This window comes from Pseudorca crassidens, chromosome 20 (genome assembly GCF_039906515.1).
Source record: "Pseudorca crassidens isolate mPseCra1 chromosome 20, mPseCra1.hap1, whole genome shotgun sequence".
Lineage (NCBI taxonomy): Eukaryota > Metazoa > Chordata > Mammalia > Artiodactyla > Delphinidae > Pseudorca > Pseudorca crassidens.
Window position 1 is genome coordinate 35,147,077 of NC_090315.1, and position 19,223 is coordinate 35,166,299.

Genomic DNA, 19,223 nt, shown 5'->3' on the forward strand with positions numbered 1-19,223 from the left:
AAGTACAACCCACAGAGAGACAATATTTATAAATCATCTGACAAGTGTCTAGCATCCATAACATATAAAGAACACTTACAACTCAAAACTAAAAAGACAAATAACCCAATTTTAAAGTAGGCTCAGGATATGAGTAGATATTTCTCTAAAGAAGATAAAAAAAATGGCCATTAAGTACACAATGCCAACATCATTAGTCATTAGGGAAACCCCAATCAGAACCACAATAAAGTATCACTTCACACCCAATGGATGGATATAAAAAACACAGTAACAACTGTTGATAAGGATGTAAAGAAACTGAAACCCTCATATACTGCTGGTAGAATATAAAAATGGTGCAGCTACAGTGGAAAACAGTGTGGCTGTTCCTCAAAAAGTTAAACATAGATTTACTGTATGACCCAGCAATTCCACTCTTAGGTATATACCCAAGAGAACTGAAAACAGTTTTTAACACAAAAACTTGGACATGAATGTTCACAGCAGCATGGTTTGTAACAGCCCAAATGTGGAAACAACCCAACTGTTCATCAACTGATGAGCGGACAAAAAGGTAGCATACCATAAAATGGGATATTATTCAGCTGTAAAAAGCACTGATACATGCCACAACATGAACTATGAAAACATTGTTACGTGAAAAGAAGTCAGACACAAAAGGCCCTATATTGCATGATTTCATTTATAAAAAATGTCCAGAAAAGGCAAATCCATAGAGACAGAAGTTGACTGGTGGTTGCTAGTGGCTGTGGAGAGGGAAGAATGGGGAAGAATGGGGAATAACTGCTAATGGTCACGGAGCTTCTTTTTGCAGTGATGAAAATGTTCTGGAATTAGATAGTGGTGATAAATACACATTCTTCTGAACATATTAAAAACCACTGAACTGCATCCTTTAAAAGGGTGAATTTTATGGTATGTGGATTATATCTCAATCTTTTTTTTTAAGCCATATAAGCCAAATACAATGTCTAATCCTTCCTTGGATACTACTTTTAAAAAAAACCAATTGTCGGATTGGAATAAAAATGGTGGAGTAGCAGGATGTAGAACTCAAGCTCTTCCTGCAAATATATCAAGAATACATCTACAAATGGAACAATTCTCATAGATCACCTACTGAACACTAGCAGAAGACCTCAAACACCTGAAAGGACAAAAAAGATCTCCATGTAACCAGGTAGGACAAAAGGAAAAAAAAAGAGAGAGAGAGAGAGTACGACGGGTCTGGCACCCCTGGGAGGGAGCTGAAGGAAAGCAGAGGTTCCCACACCCTGGGAAGTCCCCTCATGGGTGGGGAGATCAGCTGGGACAAAAAAAGAAGCTTCAGAGGCTCAGAAGGAGAGCGCAACAACTAGTTAGTGGCAGGCAGGACAGAGAGAGACCTACACAGTCTGTGTCACCACTCTGCACACCCCAGCCTGAAAGGCATGTCCACTGGTATGGGCAGGGGATGGGTGCTGGAACACGGGGTTTAGAGGACAGACCTGGGGAGAAGACTGCTGTTGGCTGTGTGGAGACAGCCTGAAGGGGCTGGAGTGTGGGGTGTTGCAACCAGGAGTGTTGGTGGCAGAACCCTGGGCTGCCAGAGAAGCGAAGCGCGATTGTTATGTGGCATGCAAAAGGAAGGGGTGGGGCCAACATTGCAGCCTCTTTCCCCACCTGCCGTCTGCTGCTTCCTTGGGCTCCATGCGGGGCCCCACCCCAGGCCAGCTCAGGCATTAAAGCTGCTCCGGCCCCCTCCCACCAGAGCAGGCTTGCAAGCTCCGGCCGCTGCCTCAGTGGTCTTGGGAACAGATGCCAGTGGGTTGCCCACACGCAGAGGTGGGGCTGAAATTACAGCTGAGCCCCAGGGGTCGTGCAACTTAGGAAGCAGAGCTGAAATCTCTCCCCACGGCCGTGCAAACCGCAGATTTACACCTACACTGCCGGCTTTGTGAATTCAGTGCCTGCGGAACATCTGAACGGACAGCTGGTGCTCCTGTGGCTGGGACAGGTCTGGCCTTAGCAGCTATGGGCTTTGAGGGCGCGTACACACAGGGGTCTGAGCTGCTTCCATAGCTCCCACAGCAGGTCAAGGCGTGCAACTACTGCAGTCCTGGGACACGACTTCAGTGGATCTGCACTAGTGGTCTTGTGAAAACAAAGTCTGAGAGGCACCAGGGCCAACTGCCGGCATACCCACAACTGAGGTGGGGCCTAGGGCAGTGCCAACAACAGTGTACTCTGTGAGCCCACACAACGGATGAAAGGTGACAAAACAGAGCACACTCACAGGTGAATGGCTCCAGCGGAGGAATACTCAGTGGCTCCTCTCCCAGTGGAAGCACTCCAATCCCGCCTACCTCACACCACAGATCAGAAACACAGCTCAGAAATGGAGCTGGGGGCTTCTACTCCAACAACTAGGGAGCAGGCCCTACCCTGGACAGGGCAGTGACAACCACAGAGCAAAGAGGAGGCCCGCTCAATAGCCAGTGCAGGCTCTAATTACCACAGCATCAGTCACACCTCCTAGCAAGGGGATAATGGCCTGCATACACTGAGAAAAGAGGTGGCAAGCATCCATACTAAAAGCAGCCCTCACACCAAAAAATATTAAACCCACAGAGGCTATACGGGGATGTTCCCACTTAAAAATAGCCCTCTAAGACCACAGTAGATAATTGTTTCTCCTAAACTCATAGAGCAAGAGAAATATAAGTAAAATGAAGAAGCAGGGGAACCACTCCCAATTAAAAGATCAAGAGAATTCCCATGAAAGAATAAACAATTAAACAGACATCTTCAGTCTAATACACACCAAGTTCAAAAAGAAGATAATGAAAATACTGAAGGAATTAAGAAAGGCTATCAATAGAAATGTAGATTACTGTAAAAAGGAACTAGAAACTATAAGGAGAAGCCAAGAAAAATCAGAGAATTCATTTGAAGAGATGAAAGCTGAAAGGCTATGAATAGTAGAATGAATAATGCAGAAGAACGAATAAGTGATCTAGAAGATAGAATAACGGAAATCACCTAATTAGAACAGCAGACAAAAACCCAAATGAAAAAAAATGAAAGCAATATAAGAGACCTATGGGATAATATAAAGCATGTCAATCTATGCATAATAGGGATCCCATAAGAAGAAGAAACAGAAAAGGGGATTGAAAATGAAGAAATTACAGCTGAAAACTTCCCAAACCTGAAGAAGGAAACAGATATCCAGATACAGAAAGCATAGAGGATCCTGAACAAGGTAAACCCAAACAGACCTACACCAAGATGTATTGTAATAAAAATGGCAAAAGTTAAAGAGATGATTCTAAAGGCAGCAAGAGAAAAACAAAGAATCACAAGGGAACACCCATAAGGGTACCAGCTGATTTCTCTACAGAAACATTGCAGGCCAGAAGGGAATGGCAAGATATATTCAAAGCCCTGAAAGGGAAAAATCTGCAACCTAGGATACTCTACCCAGAAAGATTATCATTTAGAACAGAGGGAGAGACAAAGAATTTCCCAGACAAGTAAAAACTAAAAGAATACAGCAATACTGACATTATCCTAAAGGAAATATTGAAAGGTCTTCTCTAAATAGAAAGTAGTAAGAATCTATAGGAAAGAGAAAATCACAATTGGAAAGTAAATCACATAAATAAGACAGTACACAGATTAAAAAAAAAAAACAAAATTTCTGTGAAAGTGATGATAACCACAATGAACAGCAAAAGGATGAACATGAAGATGCAAAAGGGGACATTAAAATCATAATATGTGGGGGAGGAGAGTAAGAAAATGTAGATTTTTTTTTTTTTCTAGAATGTGTTTGGGCCTATCTACCGGTCTAAAGCAAGTAGACATACGAAGGGGTTAACATACTTGAAAAACAGGGCAACCACAAATCAAAAACATACAATAGATTCACAAAAACCAAAAAGAACAGAAGCATAATACGAAAGAAAATCACCAAACCACAAAAGGAAAAACAAAAAGAGACAAAGAAGAATTTTAAAATCAACAGGAAGACAAGGTTTAAAATGGCAATGAATACATATCTATCATTAATTATCTTAAATGTCAATGGACTAAATTCTCCAATCAAAAGACATAGTGATCATCCAAACTGAAAATAAATAAGGGAGCCTGAACCAAGATGGCAGAATAGAAGGACATGCGCTCACTCTCTCTTGTGAGAACACCAGAATCACAACTAACTGCTGGACAATCATCGACAGGAAGACACTGGAACTCACCAAAAAAGATACCCCATATCCAAAGACAAAGGAGAAGCCACAATGAGATGGGAGGAGGGGTGCAATCACAGTAAAATCAAATCCCATAACTGCTAGGTGGGTGACTCACAGACTGGAGAACACTTATACCACAGAAGTCCACCCACTGGAGTGAAGGTTCTGAGCCCCACGTCAGACTTCCCAACCTGGGGGGCCAGCAACGGGAGAAGGAATTCCTAGAGAATCAGACTTTGAAGGCCAGTGGGATTTGATTGCAGGACTTGGACACGACTGGGGGAAACAGAGACTCCACTCTTCGAGGGCACACACAAAGTAGTAGGGGAAGGAGCAGTGAACCCAGGGGAGAATGAACCAGACCCACCTGCTAGTGTTGGAGGGTCTTCTGCAGAGGCGGGGGGTGGCTGTGGCTCACCACGGGGACAAGAATACTGGCAGCAGAAGTTCTGGGAAGTACTCCTTGGCGTGAGCCCTCCCAGAGTCGGCCATTATCCCCACCAAAGAGCCCAGGTAGGCTCCAGTGCTGGGTTGCCTCAGGCCAAACAACCAACAGGGAGGGAACCCAGCCCCACCCATCAGCAGTCAAGCAGATTAAAGTTTTACTGAGCTCTGCCCACCAGAGCAACAGTCAGCTCTACCCACCACCAGTCCCTCCCATCAGGAAACCTGCACAAGCCTCTCAGATAGCCTCATCCACCAGAGGGCAGACAGCAGAAACAAGAAGAACTACAATCCTGCAGCCTGTGGAACAAAAACCACATTCACAGAAAGATAGACAAGATGAAAAGGCAGAGGGCTATGTACCAGATGAAGGAACAAGATAAAACCCCAGGAAAACAACTAAATGAAGTGGAGATAGGCAACCTTCCAGAAAAAGAATTCAGAATAATGATAGTGAAGATGATCCAGGACCTCGGAAAAACAATGGAGGCAAAGATCAAGAAGATGCAAGAAATGTTTAACAAACACCTAGAAGAATTAAAGAACAAACAAACAGAGATGAACAATACAATAACTGAAATGAAAACTACACTAGAAGGAATCAATAGCAGAATAACTGAGGTAGAAGAACGGATAAGTGACCTGGAAGACAGAATGGTGGAACTCACTGCTGCGGAACAGAATAAAGAAAAAAAGAATGAAAAGAAATGAAGACAGCCAAGAGACCTCTGGGACAACATTAAACGTAACAACATTCGCATTACAGGGGTCCCAGAAGGAGAAGAGAGAGAGAAAGGACCTGAGAAAATATCTGAAGAGATTATAGTCGAAAACTTCCCTAACACGGGAAAGGAAATAGCCACCCAAGTCCAGGAAGTGCAGCGAGTCCCATACAGAATAAATCCAAGGACAAACATGCCGAGACACACAGTAATCAAATTGGCAAAAATTAAAGACAAAGAAAAATTATTGAAAACAGCTAGGGAAAAACGACAAATAACATACAAGGGAACTCCCAAAACGTTAACAGGTGATTTCGCAACAGAAACTCTACAAGCCAGAAGGGAGTGGCATGATATACTTAAAGTGATGAAAGGAAAGAACCTACAACCAAGATTACTCTAGCCAGCAAGGATCTCATTCAGATTCGATGGAGAAATCAAAAGCTTTACAGACAAGCAAAAGTTAAGAGAATTCAGCACCACCAAACCAGCTCTACAACAAATGCTAAAGGAACTTCTGTAAGTGGGAAACACAAGAGAAGAAAAGGACCTATAAAACTAACCCAAGGCGCTTCCCTGGTGGCGCGGTGGTTGAGAGTCTGCCTGCCGATGCAGGGGACGCAGGTTCGTGCCCCTGTCCGGGAGGATCCCATGTGCCACGGAGCGGCTGGGCCCATGAGCCATGGCCACTGGGCCTGCGTGTCTGGAGCCTGTGCTCTGCAGTGGGAGAGGCCACAACAGTGAAAGGCCCGCATACCACACACACACACACACACACACAAACCAAAACAATTAAGAAAATGGTCATAGGAACATACATATCAATAATTACCTTAAACGTGAAAGGATTAAATGCTCCCACCAAAAGACAGATTTGCTGAATGGATACAAAAACAAGACCCATATATATGCTGTCTACAAGAGACCTACTTCAGACTTAGGGACACATACAGACTGAAAGTGAGTGGATGGAAAAAGATATTCCATGCAAATGGAAATCAAAAGAAAGCTGGAGTAGCAATACTCGTCGGATAAAATAGACTTTAAAATAAAGAATGTTACAAGAGACAAGGAAGGACACTGCATAATGATCAAGGGATCAATCCAAAAAGAAGATATAACAATTATAAATATATATGCACCCAACATAGGAGCACCTCAATATATAAGGCAACTGCTAACGGCTGTAAAAGAGGAAATCAACAATAACACAATAACGGTGGGGGACTTTTAACACCTTACTTATACCAATGGACAGATCATTCAAAATGAAAATAAGGAAACAGAAGCTTTAAATGACACAATAGACCAGATAGGTTTAATTGATATTTATAGAACATTCCATCCAAAAACAGCTGATTACACTTTCTTCTCAAGTGCACACAGAACATTCTCCAGGATAGATCACGTCTTGGGTCACAAATCAAGCCTCAGTAAATTTAAGAAAATTGAAATCATATCAACCATCTTTTCTGACCACAACGCTATGAGATTAGAAATGAATTACAGGGAAAAAACCGTAAAAAACACAAACACATGGAGGCTAAACAATACGTTACTAAATAACCAAGAGATCACTTAAGAAATCAAAGAGGAAATCAAAAAATACCTAGAGACATGGGGGCTTCCCTGGTGGCGCAGTGGTTGAGAGTCCGCCTGCCAATGCAGGGGATGCGGGTTCGTGCCCCGGTCCGGGAGGATCCCACATGCCGCGGAGCAGCTGGGCCCGTGAGCCATGGCCGCTGAGCCTGCGCGTCCGGAGCCTGTGCTCCGCAACGGGAGAGGCCACAACAGTGAGAGGCCCGCGTACCGCAAAAAAAAAAAAAAAAAAAAAAAAAAACCTAGAGACAAATGACAATGAAAACACGACGATCCAAAACCTATGGGATGCAGCAAAAGCATGGGTAGAATGGGTATCATCAGAAAATCTACAAACAACAAATGCTGGAGAGGGTGTGGAGAAAAGGGAACCCTCTTGCACTGTTGGTGGGAATGTAAATTGATACAGCCACTATGGAGAACAGTATGGAGGTTCCTTAAAAAACTAAAAATAGAATTACCATATGATCCAGCAATCCCACTACTGGGCATATACCCAGAGAAAACTATAATTCAAAAAGACACATGCACCCCAATGTTCATTGCAGCAGTATTTACAATAGCCAGGTCATGGAAGCAACCTAAATGCCCATCGACAGACAAATGGATAAAGAAGATGTGGCACATATATACAATGGAATATTACTCAGCCATAAAAAGGAACGAAATTGGGTCATTTGTTGAGACGTGGATGGACCTGGAGACTGTCATACACAGTGAAGTAAGTCAGAAAGAGAAAAACAAATATCGTATATTAACGCATGTATGTGGAACCTAGAAAAATGGTACAGATGAACCGGTTTGCAGGGCAGAAGTTGTGACACAGATGTAGAGAACAAACGTATGGACACCAAGGGGGGAAAGCCGCAGGGGGGTCAGAATGGTGGTGTGATGAATTGGGTGATTGGGACTGACATGTATATACTGATGTGTATGAAACTGATGACTAATAAGAACCTGCTGTATAAAAATATAAATTAAATTTTAAAAAATTTTTTAAAAAGGCACAGAGTGGCAGATTGGATAAAAAAACCAAGAGCCTACAATATGCTGCTTACAAGGGACACACTTCAGGGCAAAGGACACACACAGATTAAAAGTGAGGGCATGGAAAAACATCTTTTGTGCAAACAGAAATGACGAGATAGCGGGGGTCACAATACTCAGACAAAATAGACTTTAAGACAAAGATAAAGAAGGACACTACATAATGATAAAAGGATCAATAAAAGGAGAGGATATTATACTTTTCAAAATATATGTACCCAACATAGGAGCACCAAAATACATATACTAACAGACATAAAGGGAGAAACTGACAGGAATACAACAATAGTAGGAGACTTTAACACCCCACTCATATCAATGGACAGATCTTCAAGACAAAAAAATCAATAAAACAACAGAGATCCTAAATGATAGAACAGTTAGACTTAATTGATATATTCAGGACATTACATCCCAAAAAAGCAGAACACACATTCTTTTGAAGTGCACATGGAACATTCTCTAGGGTTGACTTGGGCACAAAACAAGCCTAAACAAATTTAAGAGTACAGAAATTATTTCAAGCATCTTTTCTGACCACAATAGCATGAAACCAAAAATCAACCACTGAAAAAGAAACAAAAACAAAACAAAACAAAAAAACAATTACGTAGAGACTAAACAACATGCTACTAAAAAAACCAATGGATCAACAATGAAAGCAAAGAAGAAATTTAACAATACCTTGAGGCAAATGACAATGAAAACACAACCATACAAAATCCATGGGATGCAGCAAAAGCAGTTCTCAGAAGGAAGTTCATAGCAATATAGGGGCCTTCTTTAGGAAACAAGAAAAATCTCAAATAAACACCATAGTCCACCACCTAAAAGAATTAGAAAAAAAAGAAGAACAAACAAAACCTAAAGTCAGCAGAAGGAAGGAGATAAGAAAGATCAGAGAGGAAATAAATAAAATAGAAGTTAAAAAAACAATAGAAAAAAATCAATAAAACCAAGAGCTGGTTCTTTGAACGGGTAAACAAAATTGACAAACCTCTGGTCACACTCGACAAGAAGAAAAGAGAGAAGACCCAAATAAACAAAATAAGAAGTGAAAGCAGAGAAATCACAACAGATATCACAGAAGTGCAACAAACCATAAGAGAATACTGTGAACAATTATATGCCAACAAATCTGACAACCTTGAAGAAATGTTCAACTTTCCTACAAACATACAGGCCACCAAAACTGAATCAAGAAGAAACAGATAACTTGAGCAGACCAGTCACTAGAAATGAAATAAAATCTGTAATAAAGAAAAAATCCCTACAAACAAAAGTCCAGGACCAGATGGCTGCACTGGGAAATTCTACCAAACATACAAAGAACTTATAGCAATCATTCTCAAACTCTCCCAAAAAACTGAAGAGGAAGGAACACTCCCAATGAGGTGACATTCTATGAAGCCACCGTCACCTGGATACCAAAACCAGACAAAGACACTACAAAAAAAGAAAATTACAGGCGAATATCTTTTTTTTGGGAAATGTTCTCTCTGATTTTTAAAAAATTTTTATTTATTTATTTATTTGGGGCTGTGTTGGGTCTTCATTTCTGTGCGAGGGCTTTCTCCAGTTGTGGCAAGTGGGGGCCACTCTTCATCACAGTGCGCGGGCCTCTCACTATCGCGGCCTCTCCTCTTGCGGAGCACAGGCTCCAGATGCGCAGGCTGAGTAGCTGTGGCTCACGGGCTTAGTTGCTCCGCAGCATGTGGGATCCTCCCAGACCAGGGCTCGAACCCGTGTCCCCTGCATTAGCAGGCAGATTCTCAACCACTGCACCACCAGGGAAGCCCCCAGGCGAATATCTTTGATGAATATAGACACAAAAATTCTCAACAAAATATTAGCAAACCAAATCCAAAAACACATAAAAAAGGTCATACACCACGACCAAGTTGGATTCATCCCAGGGTCACAGGGATGGTTCAACATACTCAAATCAGTATGTGGGACTTCGCTGGTGGTGCAGTGGTTGAGAATCCGCCTGCCAATGCAGGGGACACAGGTTCGAGCCCTGGTCCGGGAAGATCCCACATGCTGCAGAGCAACTAAACCCACACGCCACAACTACTGAGCCTGTGCATCACAACTACTGAAGCCCGCATGCCTAGAGCCAACGAAGTTAGAACACACCCTCACACCATACACAAAAATAAACTCAAAATGGCTTAAAGAATTAAATATAAGACAAGACACCATAAAGCTCTTAGAAGAAAACACAGGCAAAACACTCTCTGACATAAATCGTACCAATGTTTTCTTAGGTCAGCCTCCCCAGGCAATAGAAATAAAAGCAAAAATTAAAAAATGGGACCTAATCAAACTTATAAGCTTTTGCACAGCAAAGGAAACCATAAATAAAACAAAAAGACAACCTATGGACTGGGAGAAAATATTTGCAAATGATGTGACAGACAAGGGCTTAATTACCAAAATATACAAACAGCTCACACAACCAAACAACAAAACAACCCAATCCAAAAATGGGCAGAAGACTTAAACAGACATTTCTCCAAAGAAGACATACAGACATGAAAAGATGCTCAACAGCACTAATTATTAGAGAAATACAAATCAAACCTACAATGAGTTACCACCTCACACTGGTCAGAGTAGCCATCATTAAAAAGTCTACAAATAACAGGGCTTCTCTGGTGGCGCAGTGGTTGAGAGTCTGCCTGCTGATGCAGGGGACACGAGATCATGCCCCGGTCCGGGAAGATCTCACATGCCACGGAGCAGCTGGGCCCGTGAGCCATGGCCGCTGAGCCTACGCGTCCAGAGCCTGTGCTCCACAACGGGAGAGGCCACAGCAGGGAGGGGCCCGCGTACTGCCAAAAAAAAAAAAAGTCTACAAATAACAAATGGTGGAGAGGGTGTGGAGAAGAGGGAACCTTCCTACACTGTTGGTGGGAATGTAAACTGGTACAGCCACTATGGGAAACAGTATGGTGGCGCGTGTGTGCTCGCGCGCACACACACACGCAATGGAATATTACTTGGCCGTAAAAAAAGATGAAATAAAGCCATTTGCAGCAACATGGGTGAACCCAGAGATTATCGTACTAAGTGAAGTAAGTCAGAAAGGGAAAGACAAACACCACATGATATTACTTATATGTGGAATCTAAGATATGGCACACATCAGCATAACTATGAAACAACAACAGACTCAGATATAGAGAACAGATTTGTGGTTGCCAAGGGTAAGGCGGGATAGGGGAGGGACGGATTGGGAGTTTGGGATTAGCAGAGGCAAACTATTAATATGTAGCATGGATAAACAACAAGGTCCTATTATATAGTACAGGGAACTATATTCAATATCCTGTGACCAACCATAATGGAAAAGAATATGATAAATATATATGTATAACTGAGTCACTTTGCTGTACAGAAGAAATTAACACAATATTATAAATCAACTATACTTCAATACAATTTAAAAAAACAATTAAGTGATCACAGTGTTGCATTTGAATCTTAAAAACAAAAATCAACTGTTAAGAAAAAAAATGTATGGGAAAACTGAGGAAAATGAATACTAATCTGATACTTGATAACATTTAGTAATTATTGTAATTATTTCAGGTGGGATAATAGTAGTGCAATTATGTTAAAAAAAACAAAGAATCCTTATTTTTTTAGGGATACATACAGAACAATTATAGATGAAATAATCTGATGTCTGAGATTTGCCCCAAAATACTACAGTTGGGAGATTTAAATGAAATAGGATTGGACGGGGAATTCCCTGGCGGTCCAGTGGTTAGGACTCAGCACTTTCACTGCCATGGCCTGGGTTCAATCCCTGGTTGGGGAACTAAGAACCCACAAGCTGTGCAGCGCAGCCAAAAAATAATAATAATAAAAAATAAAACTTTCTTTAAAAAAAAGAAGATTGAACATGTGTTTAAAATTGTTGGGACTTCCCTGGTGGCGCAGTGGTTAAGAATCCATCTGCCAATGCAGGGGACAAGGGTTCGAGCCCTGGTTTGGGAAGATCCCACATGCCATGGAGCAACTAAGCCCATGAACCACAACTACTGAGCCTGTGTGCCACAGTTACTGAAGCCTGTGTGCCTAGAGCCCATGCTCCACAGCAAGAGAAGCCACCGCAATGAGAAGCCCGTGCACTGCAACGAAGAGTAGCCCCCGCTCACCGCAACTAGAGAAAGCCCGTGCGTAGCAACAAAGATCCAACACAGCCAAAAATAAATAAATTAATTTTTAAAAAACTGTTGAAGGTACATGATGGGGTTCATTATACTTTCATCTCAATATTTGAATATGTTTTAAGTTATCTATAATAAAACACTTTAAAAAAAGAGAATATGTGTAATTGCTTATACATACATAGAATAGCTCTGGATATATACATATATACATTAAAAATGTATAATACTATTTCCCACTGGGAAGGAGAATTGGATGGAAGAGGACATACAGGTAGAAGGGAGGCTCTTCGCTTAATATCTTTTTCAAAAGTAAATTCTAGAGAAAAAGATATCAGCAACAGCTCACCATTACTGGAGTTCAGTGGATATACTTCTTTAAATAATCATTTTTTTGAAAGAAAAAATATATTTTAAAATATCCATTTTTGTGTGTGACACAGAAATAAATGTAAGCCCTGTTTTATCGATGACCCTTTGAGTTCAGCTCAGAGTCTCAATTCCACAGGGAGTCAGGAGTAGAAGAACTGAAAACACTCTTGAATTTCTTATCCTTGATTCAGTCCTGAGTAACACTCACTTTCACTTATAACTTTGTGCCACTTAATACAGTAGCAGATCTGATCACATAAAAGGAACCACCAAAGAAAGTGTACTCCTGGAAACTGTATTTAGTAGCCTCTCGGTTCAATCCAATCCAACCAGCAGCAGGAGCCAGGCATTCTACCTCTCACTGGTAGCCAGCCAGGTGAAATGAAGAAACTTGACATTTAAGGGAGACAGAGAAAAACTTTGTGAGTAGAGGTGATATGACCAGGGCTTTGGCTTTGTAAGCGCTCCTGGGACAACACAATTGTCACTTATCAGTTCCACTGGTTTCTAACATATTACTTTGCAGGGCAGCTGACATATTGCTAGGTTTAAATCCTGCACAGCCTAAAACGGTTTGGTAAGTTTAGGTAGGTTTGCTTAGAGATGCATGCATTCCTCCACAGATACAATGCATTCCAGCCTTTTACCATGGTTCACGTATATGATGAGTGAAGAACGAAATGAAAGCTGCCACCCACCTTGATTCTTGTCATCTGGGTCAGAGTCCGATTTCAGTCTTTTCACACTGTTGCCACTCTCTGAGCTGTAACAAAAAAATATGGTGATTTGAGCTAGGTCCAATCTTGGGGATCAAACTTTGGGAATCAGGAGCTCCAATAACTATTTATATGGGTCTTAGGCAGCCTCAAGGAGCTGAGATGATCTGAAATGAAAAGTCTTCATTTCAGGTTCTTAATCTCCTTCCAGCTATATTATTGTTATAAATATAATTTAAACCTCTGACCAATTCAAGGGGTAAAGCATTACAGCTTCAAGCATCACCAAAACATCAGATTCTTTGTTGTCATCATTCATCTTGGTTAGAACCACACATGGACTTCAAGAATACCTGGACATATTTATATATGACAAAAATTTAGTTAAGTTATTAAAGATTGAAGGAAATATCTTTAGTGACAGGCTAGAGATTCTGAAAGTCACCCAAAAGACCTTCACTAAAAGAATATCTAGAGAATGTACTTCTCTCGCCATGCAGCTAGAAGACGCAATGCTCTCCAGCTCTACTGTTACCACTAATATTAAGTAATGTTTGTAAATTCTTACTAAATAAAAAATTTAGGACAGTCAAAAAAAAAAAGAACAAAGAAAGCACTCCAAAGAGGAAGGAAATGGTCCCAGGAGGAAGGCCTTAATCCCAGAAGGAAGGGATGGTGAACAAAGAAACTTGTAAATACAAATCTAAACAAACAGTCTATATAAAAAAACAGCATCTAATTTGTGGTGTTAAACATGACCATGCTAAAGTCCTGGACAGCATGTAAGGAAGGAAGAACGTGACTGTAGCTAAAAGTTCTAAGGTCCATGGATAATTTTGCAGGGAAGTAAGATAGCTATTTACTTTAGGTTTTACTAAGTATTCTTGATAAATTGCAAGGTAAGCCACCAAACGAATAGAAATAGAATACAAAAATCCAAACAAGTAGAAAGAAAAGAAAATGAATAAAAGATTTTAAAATGGTAATCAATTTTTATAAAAAGAATACATGGAAAAAAATTTTTAAGTAAAAAGACAAATAACATTAAGATAGTAGAACCTGGGGAGTCCCCTGGTGACCTAATGGTTAGGATTCTAGGCTTTCACTGCCACGGCCCAGGTTCAATCCTTGGTTGGGGAACTGAGATCCCGTAAGCCATGTGGCATGGCCCAAAAATTAATTAATTAATTTTAAAAAAAAGCAGAAATTGTATAAAAAATCCTAATAAATCCAAGCCTACCTATAAAGAGAGTTTAACAGACTAAATTTTAAATCAGCTATTCATGAGACACACCTAAAAATTTAGAAGCAAAACAAACAACTTAAGACCCAGAAAGACTGAAAGTAAAGGAATGGAAAAAGAGTTAACCACGGCAAACACTAACCCAAAGAAGACTGGGGTACCTATATTAATATTAAGGAAATAGACTTTAAAACCAAAAGTATTATAAGGGATAAAGGAAGTTAGTTTATAAGGAAACAAAGTTTAATTCACTATGAAGAAAGAACAATCCTGAACATCTATGCTTCTAAAAGAGCTTAAAAATATACTATGTTCAACAGACTGAAAAAAGATCAAGAAATCATTACTATAGTGGGAGATTTCAAAAACTCCCCTCAAGTACTGATAGAACAAGCAGACAAATATGTAAAGAAACGGATGATTTGAACAATACAATCAATTAGTTTGTTTTGTTGTACCTACATAGAACCCAGAACAATTACAAAACACAGATTTTCCTCAACTTGGAACATTCACAAAAATTAATCTCAGGAATAGGTCACAAACCTAGTCTAAAGCAATTTCAAAAGAATCAGCACATGTAAACCATAATGCAATTAAGGGAGAAATTGATAACAAAAGATAAAGATTATATTTCATAGACTCTAAGACACCACTGATTATAAGGTATTAAAATGTGAGGGAGAAACAGGTTCATCTTAGAACCAGTGAAATATGGTTAAGTTACCTCAATATGTTTGGAAATTTAAAAAAATGTTTCTAATTCATGAGTCAACAAAGAAATCATAATGGATATTTAAAAGTACTTAGTTGGAAATACAAAATTGTATACAATGAAAGCTGAGGAAAAATTATAGCTTTAGATGCTTATAACTGAAATGAGCTGAAAATTAATTAGCATGGTATCTGACAGTTATTTATAACAGAAATAATAAAAGTATAAGTTTGAAGAAAGTAAAGAATATTCCAAAGAAGGCAGAAGATATTAAAGAGCAAAAATTAATAAAACAGAAAAAATAAGAAGTAAATCCAAAAGATCTTTTATTTTTTTATTTTATTTTATTTTTATTTTTTTGTGGTATGCGGGGCTCTCAGTGTTGTGGCCTCTCCTGTTGCGGAGCACAGGCCTCTCACTGTTGTGGCCTCTCCCGTTGCGGAGCACAGGCTCTGGACGCACAGGCTCAGTGGCCATGGCTCACGGGCCTAGCCACTCCGCGGCATATGGGATCTTCCTGGACCGGGGCACAAACCCGTGTTCCCTGCATCGGCAGGTGAACTCTCAACCACTGCGCCACCAGTGAAGCCCAACCCAAAAGATCTTTGAAAAGACTAATAAAACTGAGACTACCCTCTCATGAAAATAGTGAAAATAAGAATAAAAGTATAATTCATCAATATTTGGGATGAAAAAAGGACAATTACAGACAGAACAGCAATCAGAAAACTAAGGAATACTGACAATTTAGCTAACACACTTGAAAAAAGACAAAATGAGCAAATTCCCAGAAAATATAATAAAACTGACTCAAAAAGACATGGAAAAACATAGATAGTCCTATAATCACAAGTTAAAAGAACAGGGACCGGGCTTCCCTGGTGGCGCAGTGGTTGATAGTCCGCCTGCCGATGCAGCGGACACGGGTTCGTGCCCTGGTCCGGGAAGATCCCACATGCCACGGAGTGGCTGGGCCCGTGAGCCATGGCCGCTGAGCCTGCGCGTCCGGAGCCTGTGCTCTGCAACGGGAGAGGAGAGGCCACAACAGTGAGAGGCCCGCGTACCGCAAAAAAAAAAAAAACAACAAAAAAAAACAGGGACCAAAGTGATTTTACAGAGTTCTACCAAACTGCCACAAATTAACACTACTATCCTATACAAACTCCTCCAGAAAACAGAAAAAGAAGGAACACTCCCTAAATCATTCTGTGAAGCTAGGCTTAATCTACACATCAAAATCAGATAAAGTAGGGGGAAAAAAAAATACAGGCCAGTCTCCATCATGATTCCAGATGCAACAATCTATACAAAACATTAGCAAACCAAATCCAGCAGAGTTTAAAAGAAAAAAAAAGAAAGAAAAGAAAATACATCACGACAAGTTGGGTTTATCACCAGGAATGAAACATTAGAAAAATCTTTATTTTTTCACTGTAACAGTAAAAAAGAAAAATTCCAGATTTAAAGACTAACATGTGAAAGACAAAAATTCTAAAACTTTTACAAGAAAAACTATATTACGACCTCAGAGTAGAAAGAATTTCTTGAACAAAATATAAAAGGCTCTAACCATAAAAAGAAAATATTAATGGATTTGACCACCTTAAAATGGACCACCTTCAAAAGGTACAAACTTCCAGTTATAAAATAAATAAGTACTGAGGATGTAGTGTACATCATGGTGACTATAGTTAATGATGTTATATTGTATATTTGAAAGTTGCTAAGAAAACAGATCTTAGAAGTTCTCATCACAAGAAAAAAAAATGTGTAACTATGTGTGGTGATGGATGTCAACTAGACTTACTATGGGGATCATTTCACTATATATATATATCTCATATTATCAAATCATTATGTTGTACACTTGAAATTAATGTGTTATATGTCAATTATATCTCAATTTTTAAAAACTGACCACCTTAAAATTAAATATATTTGACCACTTTAAAGTAAAAAGATAAGCTATAAACTGGAGAAAAAAAATACCAAGACTACGTTTAAAAACAAACAAACAAAACCTATGAATCAATAAGAAGAATACAAATAACGCAGTAGAAAAATGGCAATATAAATGAACAGACCTTCCACACAACAGGACACATGAATGGCAAATCAACATATGATATGTCAACTACATTTGTTAACAGGGGAATGCAAATTAAGACCATAAGGAGATACTAGTTTATAAATCACTTTATTGCTGTATTTGTGCTGTCCAGTAGGGCAGCAACAAGCCACATGTAACTATTTAACACTTAAAATGTGACTAGTGTGGGGCTTCCCTGGTGGCGCAGTGGTTGAGAGTCTGCCTGCCAATGCAGGGGACATGGGTTTGAGCCCTGGTCTGGGAAGATCCCACATGCCGCGGAGCAACTAGACCCGTGAGCCACAACTACTGACGCGCAGGCGTGCGTCTGGAGCCTGTGCTCCGCAACAAGAGAGGCCGCAACAGTGAGAGACCCGCGCACCGCGATGAAGAGTGGCCCCCGCTCGCCACAACTGGAGAAAGCCCTCGAACAGAAACGAGGACCCAAAACAGCCAAAAATAATATAAATAAATAAATAAATAAAATGTGACTAGTGTGGCTAGGGAACTGGATTTTAAATTTCATTTAGTTTTCATTAATTTAGATAGCCACAGGTGCCCAGGGACTAACATATTGGACACACAGCTCTAGAGAAACAGATGTACATATGTAACAAAGCATGTCCTTGACCTGTCAGCACCGTTTGTCATAATTCAAACATTCATTCACAGGAGAATGAACAAATTTTGGAATCTCAAATAATGCACTATTATACAGCAGTGAAAGTGAATGAATTATAGCTATACATACACATACATACACACACACAAAACTGTTTCAATCAGAGAAACAATTTGATTGAAAAACCAAATTCACAGAAGGTGGTGTGTATATAATGAAATCTTTTTTTTTTTTTTTTTTTTTGCGGTACGCGGGCCTCTCACCGCTATGACCCCTCCCGTCGCGGAGCACAGGCTCCGGATGCGCAGGCCCAGCGGCCATGGCTCACGGGCCCAGTCGCTCCGCAGCACGCGGGATCCTCCCTGGACCGGGACACGAACCCGTGCCCCCTGCATCGGCAGGCAGACCCCCAACCACTGAGCCACCAGCGAAGCCCATGAAATCATTTTTTATAAAGTTCAAAACAAGCAAGCTATTATATTATTTATGGGTACCTATATAGGTAGCAAAAAACAAAAAAAACCCCAAAACTACTAAGAGTAAAGAAAGGTGGGCTTCCTTGGTGGCGCAGTGGTTGAGAATCTACCTGCTAATGCAGGGGACACAGGTTTGGGCCCTGGTCTGGGAGGATCCCACATGCCGCGGAGCAACTAGGCCCGTGAGCCACAACTACTGAGCCTGTGCGTCTGGAGCCTGTGCTCCGCAACAAAAGAGGCCCACACACCGCAATGAAGAGTGGCCCCTGCCTGCCACAACTAGAGAAAGCCCTCGCACAGAAACGAAGACCCAACACAGCAAAAATAAATTAATTAATTAATAAACTCCTACCCCCAACATCGTCTTAAAAAAAAAAGAGAGAGGCAAAAGAATGGTAAACTAGATATAGGAAAGTGGTGTGAGGATGTCAAGGCACAGAGACAGAATGGGGAGGAGCACAGAGGCAGACTCATATTGTTGATAATGCTCTAGGTCTTAAGTTGGGTGATGGGTTCAGGGGGGCTTGTTTTATTACTATGCTTCATAACATATATCAGGCATCAGACTTTCACCAAGCATCGGAATTATCCATGGAACTTTAAAAATTAGACTTCCAGACCTCACTCCAAACTTACTGAGCCAGACAGAATTAGTGTGACGCAATCTACAGTATTAACAAACTCCCAGGTGACTCTAATAAACCCAAGGCTGGGTAGATTAGGAACTCCTGCCCCAGGAGACTAATTTATCACCTTGCT

At 40.5% G+C, this 19,223-nt stretch overlaps 1 protein-coding gene across 7 annotated transcripts in view; it reads right to left on the reverse strand.

Annotated features, from left to right (window-relative positions):
- The window catches only part of PSME3IP1 (proteasome activator subunit 3 interacting protein 1), a 41,850-nt gene that overhangs the window by 4,466 nt on the left and 18,161 nt on the right, over positions 1-19,223 (reverse strand). For all 7 annotated transcript variants that reach the window (XM_067719523.1, XM_067719524.1, XM_067719520.1 and 4 more), the window contains one exon: positions 13,302-13,366. In XM_067719523.1, coding sequence (XP_067575624.1) covers positions 13,302-13,366 — 65 coding nt within the window. The remainder of the gene's footprint in view (positions 1-13,301; positions 13,367-19,223) is intronic.